We start from the raw sequence: 12,940 nt of genomic DNA on the forward strand, positions 1-12,940 counted from the left end.
CACTCTGTCTTTACTTCCTATCCTCACTGGGATAGTCTCCTTTTACCACACACACACACACACACACACACACACACACACACACACACACACACACACCACACACACCACACACACACACACCCACACACACCACACCCACACACACCACACATACACACACACACACACACACACACACACACACACACACACACACACACACACACACACACACACACACACACACACACACAGTCACACACACACCACACCCCACACACCATCTTTACCTTCTACACTCCTGTTAAAGGAGACAACACAGAGAGGAGCTCTACATATCTCGTCATATTTACACATTCCTGTTCTCACCTCTGTGAGAGGAACGGTCCCAACTCCCCAAACACCTAACACTCTGTCCCTGTCCTCACCCCTGTGAGAGGAGCGGTCCCAGCTACTCAAACACCTAAAACCTCTGTCCCTGTCCTCACCCCTGTCAGATGAGCTGTCCCCAACCATCCAAACATCTTACACTCTGTCCCTGTCCTCACCCCTGTCAGATGAGCTGTCCCCAACCATCCAAACATCTTACACTCTGTCCCTGTCATCACCCCTGTCAGAGGGACACCAACGTACCCTTCTAACCCCCATCTCCTTCTCTTCTCTCCCCTCTCTCTGTTTCTCCCAGGGAGGTGGAGTTTGTCCAGAAGGAGGATGCAGAGAGGAAGAGGCTGGAGGATGCAGAGAAGTCCCACCTGGAAGAGATCCAGGGACTGCAAGTCAGGGTAATATGCTCTCTCAATGTCCTTCCTCTATGGTCATCTAATCAATGCTGCTACATCCAGGTGTAGAGTGAAATTGATCTTGGGTCAGTTTAGCATCTTCCCCATTAATGGTTAGGGTTAGGATTGGGGGAGGGGAAGATGATCCTAGATCTGTACCTAGGGAAACTTCAATCCGGAGCGTAAACCCACAACCAAAGATCAGAGTTATTGACATGCTTATGGCTGTGTGATATGTTTATACCGGTACCTATACAAGTGTACATTATGTATCTGTATAAGTACAAGATAAAGCCCTAATTCCCCCTAAACATAACGTTCCAGCCCACTAAATATAACATACCAGCCACTAAACATAACATACCAGCCCACAAAACATAACATCAGCCCACTAATCATAACATACCAGCCACTAAACATAACATACCAGCCCACTAAACATAACATACCAGCCACTAATCATAACATACCAGCCCACTAAACATAACATACCAGCCACTAATCATAACATACCAGCCCACTAAACATAACATACCAGCCACCAAATATAACATACCAGCCCACTAAACATAACATACCAGCCCACTAATCATAACATACCAGCCCACTAAACATAACATACCAGCCCACAAAACATAACATCAGCCCACTAATCATAACATACCAGCCACTAAACATAACATACCAGCCCACTAAACATAACATACCAGCCACTAATCATAACATACCAGCCCACTAAACATAACATACCAGCCACTAATCATAACATACCAGCCCACTAAACATAACATACCAGCCCACTAAACATAACATACCAGCCCACTAATCATAACATACCAGCCACCAAACATAACATACCAGCCCACTAAACATAACATACCAGCCCACTAAACATAACATACCAGCCCACTAAACATAACATACCAGCCCACTAAACATAACATACCAGCCACCAAATATAACATACCAGCCCACTAAACATAACATACCAGCCCACTAATCATAACATACCAGCCCACTAAACATAACATACCAGCCCACTAAACATAACATACCAGCCCACTAAACATAACATACCAGCCCACTAAACATAACATACCAGCCCACAAAACATAACATCAGCCCACTAATCATAACATACCAGCCCACTAAACATAACATCAGCCCACTAAACATAACATCAGCCCACTAAACATAACATACCAGCCCACTAAACATAAAATCAGCCCACTAAACATAACATCAGCCCACTAAACATAACATACCAGCCACCAAACATAACATACCAGCCCACTAAACATAACATACCAGCCACCAAACATAACATCAGCCCACTAAACATAAAATCAGCCCACTAATCATAACATACCAGCCCACTAAACATAACATACCAGCCACTAATCATAACATACCAGCCCACTAAACATAACATACCAGCCCACTAAACATAACATGCCAGCCCACTAAACATAACATACCAGCCCACAAAACATAACATCAGCCCACTAATCATAACATACCAGCCACTAAACATAACATACCAGCCCACTAAACATAACATACCAGCCACTAATCATAACATACCAGCCCACTAAACATAACATACCAGCCACTAATCATAACATACCAGCCCACTAAACATAACATACCAGCCCACTAAACATAACATACCAGCCCACTAATCATAACATACCAGCCACTAAACATAACATACCAGCCCACTAAACATAACATACCAGCCACTAATCATAACATACCAGCCCACTAAACATAACATACCAGCCACTAATCATAACATACCAGCCCACTAAACATAACATACCAGCCCACTAAACATAACATACCAGCCACCAAACATAACATACCAGCCCACTAAACATAACATACCAGCCCACTAAACATAACATACCAGCCCACTAAACATAACATACCAGCCCACTAAACATAACATACCAGCCACCAAATATAACATACCAGCCCACTAAACATAACATACCAGCCCACTAATCATAACATACCAGCCCACTAAACATAACATACCAGCCCACAAAACATAACATCAGCCCACTAATCATAACATACCAGCCACTAAACATAACATACCAGCCCACTAAACATAACATACCAGCCACTAATCATAACATACCAGCCACCAAACATAACATACCAGCCCACAAAACATAACATCAGCCCACTAATCATAACATACCAGCCACTAATCATAACATACCAGCCCACTAAACATAACATACCAGCCCACAAAACATAACATCAGCCCACTAATCATAACATACCAGCCACTAAACATAACATACCAGCCCACTAAACATAACATACCAGCCACCAAACATAACATACCAGCCCACTAAACATAACATACCAGCCCACTAAACATAACATACCAGCCCACTAAACATAACATACCAGCCCACTAAACATAACATCAGCCCACTAATCATAACATACCAGCCACTAAACATAACATACCAGCCCACTAAACATAACATACCAGCCACCAAACATAACATACCAGCCCACTAAACATAACATACCAGCCCACTAAACATAACATACCAGCCCACTAAACATAACATACCAGCCCACTAAACATAACATACCAGCCACCAAATATAACATACCAGCCCACTAAACATAACATACCAGCCCACTAATCATAACATACCAGCCCACTAAACATAACATACCAGCCCACAAAACATAACATCAGCCCACTAATCATAACATACCAGCCACTAAACATAACATACCAGCCCACTAAACATAACATACCAGCCACTAATCATAACATACCAGCCCACTAAACATAACATACCAGCCCACTAAACATAACATACCAGCCCACTAATCATAACATACCAGCCACTAAACATAACATACCAGCCCACTAAACATAACATACCAGCCACTAATCATAACATACCAGCCCACTAAACATAACATACCAGCCACTAATCATAACATACCAGCCCACTAAACATAACATACCAGCCCACTAAACATAACATACCAGCCACCAAACATAACATACCAGCCCACTAAACATAACATACCAGCCCACTAAACATAACATACCAGCCCACTAAACATAACATACCAGCCCACTAAACATAACATACCAGCCACCAAATATAACATACCAGCCCACTAAACATAACATACCAGCCCACTAATCATAACATACCAGCCCACTAAACATAACATACCAGCCCACTAAACATAACATACCAGCCCACTAAACATAACATACCAGCCCACTAAACATAACATACCAGCCCACAAAACATAACATCAGCCCACTAATCATAACATACCAGCCCACTAAACATAACATCAGCCCACTAAACATAACATCAGCCCACTAAACATAACATACCAGCCCACTAAACATAAAATCAGCCCACTAAACATAACATCAGCCCACTAAACATAACATACCAGCCACCAAACATAACATACCAGCCCACTAAACATAACATACCAGCCACCAAACATAACATCAGCCCACTAAACATAAGCACATTCTTTTGATTACCACACTGGTTTGATTAGCACAGTGGTCTTCAAACCTCACCTTGCGGACACCCCAGATGTTTCACAATTGTGTTGTAGCTCTTAACTAGCTCCCCTGATTTACCTAGTCCAGGGCTTTATGATTAGTTGGCAATTAGAATCAAATCAATTTGTATTGGTCGCATACACATACAGTTGAAGTCAGAAGTTTACATACACTTTAGCCAAATACATTTAAACTCAGTTTTTCCCAATTCCTGACATTTAATCCTAGGAAAAATTCCCTGTCTTAGGTCAGTTAGGATCACCACTTTATTTTAAGAATGTGAAATGTCAGAATAATAGTAGAGAGAATGATTTATTTCAGGTTTATTTCTTTCATTACATTCCCAGTGGGTCAGAAGTTTACATACACTCAATTAGCATTGCCTTTAAATTGTTTAACTTGGGTCAAACATTTCGGGTAGCCTTCCACAAGCTTCCCAAAATAAGTTGGGTGAATTTTGGCCCATTCCTCCTGACAGAGCTGGTGTAACTGAGTCGGGTTTGTAGGCCTCCTTGCTCGCACATGCTTTTTCAGTTCTGCCACAAATGTTTCTATAGGATTGAGGTCAGGGCTTTGTGATGGCCACTCCAATACCTTGACTTTGTTGTCATTAAGCTATTTTGCCACAACTTTGGTAGCATGCTTGGGGTCATTGTCCAAATGGAAGACCCATTTGCGACCAAGCTTTAACTTCCTGACTGATGTCTTGAGATGTTGCTTCAATATATCCACCTAATTTTCCTGCCTCATAATGCCATCTATTTTGTGAAGTGCACCAGCCCCTCCTGCAGCATAGCACCCCCAGAACATGCTTCTGCCACCCCCATGCTTCACGGTTGGGATGTTGTTCTTCGGCTTGCAAGCCTCCCCCTTTTTCATCCAACCATAACGATGGTCATTATGGCCAAACAGTTCTATTTTTGTTTCATCAGACCTGAGGACATTTCTCCAAAAAGTACGATATTTGTCCCCATTTGCAGTTGCAAACTATAGTCTGTCTTTTTTTATGCCGGTTTTGGAGCAGTGGCTTCTTCCTTGCTGAGCGGCCTTTCAGGTTATGACCATATAGGACTCGTTTTACTTTGGATATAGATACTTTTGTACCTGTTTCCTCCAGCATCTTCACAAGGTCCTTTGCTGTTGTTCTGGGATTGATTCACACTTTTCACACCAAGGTACGTTCATCTCTAAGAGACAGAACGCGTCTCCTTCCTGTGAGCGGTATGACGACTGCGTGGTCCCATGGTGTTTATACTTGCGTACTATTGTTTGTATAGATGAACGTGGTACCTTCAGGCATTTGGAAATTGCTCACAAGTATGAATCAGACTTGTGGAGGTCTACAATTATTTTCTGAGGTCTTGGCTGATTTCTTTTGATATTCCCATGATGTCAAGCAAAGAGGCACTGAGTTTGAATGTAGGCCTTGAAATACATCCACAGGTACACCTCCAATTGACTCAACTTATGTCAATTAGCCTATCAGAAGCTTCTAAAGCCATGACATAATTTTCGGGAATTTTCCAAGCTGTTTAAAGGCACAGTCAACTTAGTGTATGTAAACGTCTGACCCACTGGAATTGTGATACAGTGAATGATCTGTCTGTAAACAATTGTTGGAAAAAATACTTATGTCATGTACAAAGGAGTTGTCCTAACCGACTTGCCAAAACTATAGTTTGTAACAAGAAATTTGTGGAGTGGTTGAAAAACAAGTTTTAACTTGTTGAGTGTAGGGGGCAGTATTTTGATGTTTGGATGAAAAACATACCCAAATGAAATTGCGTATTTCTCAGGCCCAGAATCTAGAATATGCATATAAAGTCAGATTAGGATAGAAAACACTCTAAAGTTTCCAAAACTGTCAAAATATTATCTGTGAGTATAACAGAACTGATATTGCAGGCGAAAACCTGAGGAAAATCCAATCAGGAAGTGCTGTTTTTCCTGAAAGCTCTCTGTTCCATTTCATGCCTTCTCTCCATTTAAAGGGATATCAACCAGATTCCTTTTCCTATGGCTTCCACATGGTGTGAACAGTCTTTAGACATAGTTTCAGGCTTTTATCTTGGTAAATGAGCGATAAAGATCACACCGCGTCAGTGGATGACTGGGTGCCAGCAGCGTTTTGCATGCGCCAACAGAGTGGAGCAGACATTTTCTCTCTCTCTCCTATTGAAGAAGCTACGGTCCAGTTGAAATATTATTTATTATTTATTGTAAAAACAACCTGAGGATTGATTATAAAAAACGTTTGACATGTTTCTACGAACTTTACGGATACAATTTGGAATTTTCGTCTGCCCCGTCGTGACCGCTCGAGCCTGTGGATTTCTGAACATAACGCGCCAACCAAATGGAGGTATTTTGGATATAAAAATAATCTTTATGGAACAAAAGGAACATTTATTGTGTAATTGGGAGTCTCGTGAGTGCAAACATCCGAAGATCATCAAAGGTAAGCGATTCATGTTATTGCTTTTCTGACTTTCTTGACCAATCTACTTTGCTGCTAGCTGTTTGTAATGTTTTGTCTGCCGAGAGAGATGTCCTTACTTAAACGTTTGGTATGCTTTCGCCGAAAAGCTTTTTTGAAATCTGACACGCCAGGTGGATTAACATCAAGCTACGCTGTGTTTTGCTTTATTGCACTTGTGATTTCATGAAAATTTAATATTTTTAGTAATTTAATTTGAATTTGGCGCTCTGCAATTCAGCGGATTGACAAAAATGACAAAAATGACTTCAACTGTATTTAGCAGATGTTATTGCGGGTGTAGTGAAATACACACAAAAAAAATACTGCAAAGTTTCTTAGGAGCTAGAAACTGAGCGGCCATGTCTACCGGCGCCATCTTATTATGTACGCTAGCTCTGAAGTAGATCAACGACATGGAACGGCTGTGGGTCAAACCACTGTCCCTGCTGGTACATGGTGTTACCAGTGGAGGGAGTCACCCAGCATGGGTCACTTACACTGAAACTCAAAATGATTTCTTCACAGATTGCAGCCCTGGAGTTTGAGCTGATGCAACTGATGAAACAAAATGGCATCCAGGTGAACAACAACAACAGTGCCCAACGGAGTCCTGGAAAGGCCGGTCCTGCCAGAGGTGAGTCTCAGGGAAATGGGGAGATACAGAAATAAGATGCTTACACTCTACTACTATTATAGCTATCTCCCTCCCCAGGCAATAATATCCTTACACTGTGGTAATATAATAAACATTACTGGTCATGTTCAGATGATTCTGTAGTGAGTCACAACAGGGACCCTGTGACTAGTCATCCATTCATTCTCATCCCCCACTTCCCATTGAGCTTAAAAGACTTAATTTACCTATCACTCTACATATATGTATATAATTTACCTCTCTACATCTATATCTATATAATTTACCTCTCTATATCTATATAATTTACCTCTCTACATCTATATCTGTATGTTTTATCTCTCTACATCTATATCTGTCGTTTACCTCTAAGTCTATATCTATATAATTTACCTCTCCACGTCTATAACTATATGATTTACCTCTCTACATCTATATCTCTTTAATTTATCTCTCTACATCTATATAATTTACCTCTCTACATTTATATGACGGCTTTGCACACTGTTGGCATTCTCTCAACCAGCTTCATGAAATGGAATGCATTTCAATTAACAGGTGTTCCTTGTTAAAAATGAATTTGTGGAATTTTTTATTTATTTATTTTACCTTTATTTAACTAGGCAAGATCAGTTAAGAACAAATTCTTATTTTCAATGACGGCCTAGGAACAGTGGGTTAACTGCCTGTTCAGGGGCAGAACGACAGATTTGTACCTTGTCAGCTCGGGGGTTTGAACTTGCAACCTTCCGGTTACTAGTCCAACGCTCTAACCACTAGGCTACCCTGCCGCCCCGGCAGGGTAGCCTAGTGGGCCAATCAGTGACAAGGTAGGGGTGGTATACAGAAGATAGCTCTATTTGGTAAAAGACCTAGTCCATATTATGGCAAGAACAACTCATATATGCGAAGAGAAAGAACAGTCCATCATTACTTTAAGACATGATGGTCCGTCAATCCGGAAAATTTCAAGAACTTTGAAAGTTTCTTCAAGTGCAGTCGCAAAAACCATTAAGCGCTATGATGAAACTGGCTGTCATGAGGAACGCTACAGGAAAGGAAGACCAGAGTTACCTCTGCTGCAGAGGATAAGTTCATTAGAGTTACCTCTGTTGCAGAGGATAAGTTCATTAGAGTTACCAGCCTCAGAGAGTTCAAGTAACAGGCACATCCCAATATCAACAGTTCAGATGAGACTGCGTGAATCAGGCCTTCATGGTCTAATTTCTTAGGCCAAGAAACACGAGTAATGGACATTAGCCAGTGGAAATCTGTCCTTTGGTCTGACGAGTCCAAATTTGAGATCTTTTGTTCCAACCACCGTGTCTTTGTGAGACGCAGAGTAGGTGTGGTTCCCACCATGAAGCATGGAGGAGGAGGTGTGATTGTGTGGGGGTGCTTTGCTGGTGACACTGTCTGTGATTTATTTAGAATTCAAGGCACACTTAACCAGCAAAGGCTACCACAGCATTCTGCAACGATACGCCATCCCTTCTGGTTTGCACTTAGTGGGCCTATCATTTGTTTTTCAACAGGTCAATGACCCAACACACCTCCAAGCTGTGTAAGGGCTATTTGACCAAAAAGGAGAGGGATGGAGTGCTGCATCTGATGACCTGGCCTCCACAATCACCTGATCTCATTCCAATTGAGATGGTTTGGGATGAGTTGACCTCAGAGTGAAGGAAAAGCAGCCAACAAGTGCTGAGTGTCATCAACGTGTGTATAGGTGGCAGGGAGGACATGCGGCAGGGAGGACGGGCGCAAGAGAATCGAACTCGGTATAATGGAGTAGTTTAATAACTGAAAAACACAGCTCCAAAACCATAATACATAATCAAAACAAAGTAGGTACGAGGACCCGTCGGGCACCAATACAAACTACACGATCATGAACAACAAACAATCTCTGACAAGGACATGAGGGGAAACAGAGGGTTAAATATACAACAGGTAATGAATGGGATTGGAACCAGGTGTGTAGGAAGAAAAGACAAAAACCAATGGAAAATGAGAAATGGATCAATGATGGCTAGAAGCCCGCTGACGTTGACCGCCGAGCACCGCCCGAACAAGAAGAGGCCTCAACTTCGGTAGAAGTCGTGACACTGGGCATATGTGGGAACTCCTTCAAGACTTTTGGAAAAGCATTCCAGGTGAAGCTGGTTGAGAGAATGCCAAGCATGTGCAAAGCTGTCATGAAGGCAAAGGCTGGTTACTTTGAAGAATTGAAAATATAAAATGTATTTTGATTTGTTTAACACTTTTTTTGATTACTACGATTCCATATGTGTTATTTCATCATTTTGATGTCTTCACTATTATTCTACAATGCAGAAAACCGTTTTTTTTAAAGAAAACTTGAATGAGTAGGTGTCCAAACATTTGACTGGTACTGTATATCTATATAATTGACCTCTCTACATCTATGTCTATATAATTTATCTCTCAACATATATATCTATAATTTACCTCTCTATATCTATATCTTTATTATTTACCTCTCTACATCTATATCTATATCATTTACCTCTACATCTATATCATTTACCTCTCTACATCTACATTTATGTAATTTACCTCTCTACATCTATATCTATATAATTTACATAGATATAGACCAAGATCAGGCCGCGGCCCTGGTCAAAAGTAGTGCACTATATAGGGAATAGGGTGCCATTTGAGATGAACACACTGTGTAGATGATGCATTGTTTACAGTATGTACTGTGAGGGAGATTCAGCACACTATTTCTATAAATGTTATTGCCAATGTAACAAGGACAGCTTGTCCACCCATCACAATGTCCCTGCCTTAGCAATAAGTCTCTATCGGGGTATTTCAATAGACGACAATGGAGGCTGTAGAGACAAATGACATATCCTTAGGAGGGTTGTCACTCAAACCCTGAGATACACCCTACAGCTCTCCAATCAGCTTGTTTCCTATTTCCTATGCCCTCAAACTGTGCTGTTATTGCTTTAGTAGGGACATCAAGAGGAGGACAGGACTTTGTCTGACTCCATGTTATTTAGGATGCAGCTTGTGTCACTGCACACTGTCAACACTAGCTCCCAGACATACAGTACCAAAGGCTTGAGATTTGTTTTTGCATTAAAGCTTGTTTTGCTTGTTGCTCCTTTTTTTTAGCAAATCCCTCTTACTCTTTTTTTTGTCACTGTGCATTACCTCTGAATGCACTTTAAACTTTGACCTCATACTCCAATGCCACTTCAGTTAACAAACAAACAGTAAACAAATACAAAACAAATTCTGTCCGTAACAGGTAAACACACGTCTGGGTTTTGGGTTGTGTCCCAAATGGCACCCTATTCTGTATTCTCTATGGGCCCTGAAAAGAAGTAGTGCACTGTGGAGGGACTCCTGAGTGCTAGAGGCGTCACTACAGACCCAGGCTGTATCGCAGCGGTCTAAGGCACTGAATCTCAGTGCTAGAGGCGTCACTACAGACCCAGGCTATATCGCAGCAGTCTAAGGCACTGCATCTCAGTGCTAGAGGCGTCACTACAGACCCAGGCTGTATCGCAGCGGTCTAAGGCACTGAATCTCAGTGCTAGAGGCGTCACTACAGACCCAGGCTGTATCGCAGCGGTCTAAGGCACTGCATCTCAGTGCTAGAGGCGTCACTACAGACCCAGGCTGTATCGCAGCGGTCTAAGGCACTGCATCTCAGTGCTAGAGGCGTCACTACAGACCCAGGATGTATCGCAGCGGTCTAAGGCACTGAATCTCAGTGCTAGAGGCGTCACTACAGACCCAGGCTGTATCGCAGTGGTCTAAGGCACTGCATCTCAGTGCTAGAGGCGTCACTACAGACCCAGGCTGTATCGCAGCGGTCTAAGGCACTGCATCTCAGTGCTAGAGGCGTCACTACAGACCCAGGATGTATCGCAGTGGTCTAAGGCACTGCATCTCAGTGCTAGAGGCGTCACTACAGACCCAGGCTGTATCACAGCGGTCTAAGGCACTGCATCTCAGTGCTAGAGTTATCACTACAGACCCTAGTTTGATTCCAGGCTATATCACAACCGGCCGTGATTGGGAGTCCCATAGGGCGGCGCACAACTGGCCTAGCATCGTCCGGGGTAGGCTGTCATTGTAAATCAGAATTTGTTCTTAACTGACTTCCCTAGTTAAATTAAAAATGGAGTAGGGTTCCTTTTGGGAGACTTTTACTGGCCTGTTTTTCTTCTGGGCTCCTCCGGCTTTTTCTCCCAGGCCCAGTCTGTTATAATGGATTACAGTGGCCCTTGATCTGCTATCTCCATAATTGGCCTGATAAGGGGACAATGGGCAGTCTCTGAATACTGTTCCAGATCTGGAAAAACTGAATGAGACAGTTCAATAAGCAATATCAGTAAGAGAGACGGAGGGAGGGAGGGAGAGAGAGAGAGGGAGGGAGACGGGAGAGATTACCTCTGACATGATGACAACAGCTTCTTCTGTGGCGTTGTGTGTATTTGTGTGTAGCTATACGTTCTGTAGATCTACATTTCAAAAGGATCTGATGACAAACCGTCTCTCTTTTATCACAGACTTGCTTTAGAATTGAATTAAAATGTATATCAACCAAGTGGACATTTATTCGCCTGGTCCCAGATCTGTTTGTGCTATCATGTCAACCCCATGTCATGTCAAACAGACCTGGGATCAGGCTAGACCTTTATGACTGTTGAACATATGTAACTAAGGACGGTTGTGTTGTGTGTGTTGTTCTAGAGATGAGTGAGGCGCTTCCCCACGCTGGTAGCAAACAGAGACTCTCCAGAGGACTACTACAGGACAGCATCAGCTCTACAGAGGGAGAGGTTAGTATGGACACAAACACACACAAACACCTCTGTTCAGCCTTATAATATCCACAACAATGATAATATTAATAATATGTGCTATAATCACCACCAGATGTTGTATCACATTACTCAATGAAAATGAATTGAACTGTTTTGACATGTAAATGTTTTATTTCAAGTGAATTACACTGACAGTGTTTGTGTGGTTAGCCCTGTCCGTCCTCTGACCTTGTAAAAAAGCCTTTATGTAATGTATTAATTGCTGGCTTCAAGTCACATCAATCTAGTCCTGAGTGGTGGCAAAGCCTATTCCGCCTCCTTACTGAGATAATTGCTGGTAAAGTCTCTTTTGGAGAACACTCTTTCCCATTTATAAGATCTGTCCCTTACTGAGCAAAAATAATGAACAGGGCTTTGTCCCAAATCCCACTCTATTCCCTTTATAGAGCACTAGTAGTGTACTACATAGGGAATAGGGTGCCATTTGGGACGTGACCCAGGAATATATAGGCTTAATCCAGGGAGACAGACAGTCACCGTCCACTACACTGGAGACAGGCAGTCACCGGCCACTATACTGGAGACAGACAGTCACCTGCCACTATATTGGAGACAGACAGTCACCGTCCACTATACTGGAGACAGACAGTCACCGTCCACTATACTGGAGACAGA

General features: G+C 42.3%; 1 protein-coding gene across 5 annotated transcripts in view; it reads left to right on the plus strand.

The window, feature by feature from the left end:
* The window catches only part of LOC109907205 (neurabin-1), a 100,643-nt gene that overhangs the window by 70,844 nt on the left and 16,859 nt on the right, over positions 1-12,940 (plus strand). For all 5 annotated transcript variants that reach the window (XM_020505037.2, XM_020505040.2, XM_031795159.1 and 2 more), the window contains exons 10-12: positions 668-764; positions 7,343-7,451; positions 12,192-12,280. In XM_020505037.2, the coding sequence (XP_020360626.1) occupies positions 668-764; positions 7,343-7,451; positions 12,192-12,280 (295 nt within the window). The remainder of the gene's footprint in view (positions 1-667; positions 765-7,342; positions 7,452-12,191; positions 12,281-12,940) is intronic.

Source organism: Oncorhynchus kisutch, linkage group LG17, assembly GCF_002021735.2.
Source record: "Oncorhynchus kisutch isolate 150728-3 linkage group LG17, Okis_V2, whole genome shotgun sequence".
In the NCBI taxonomy this organism is placed as follows: Eukaryota; Metazoa; Chordata; class Actinopteri; order Salmoniformes; family Salmonidae; genus Oncorhynchus; species Oncorhynchus kisutch.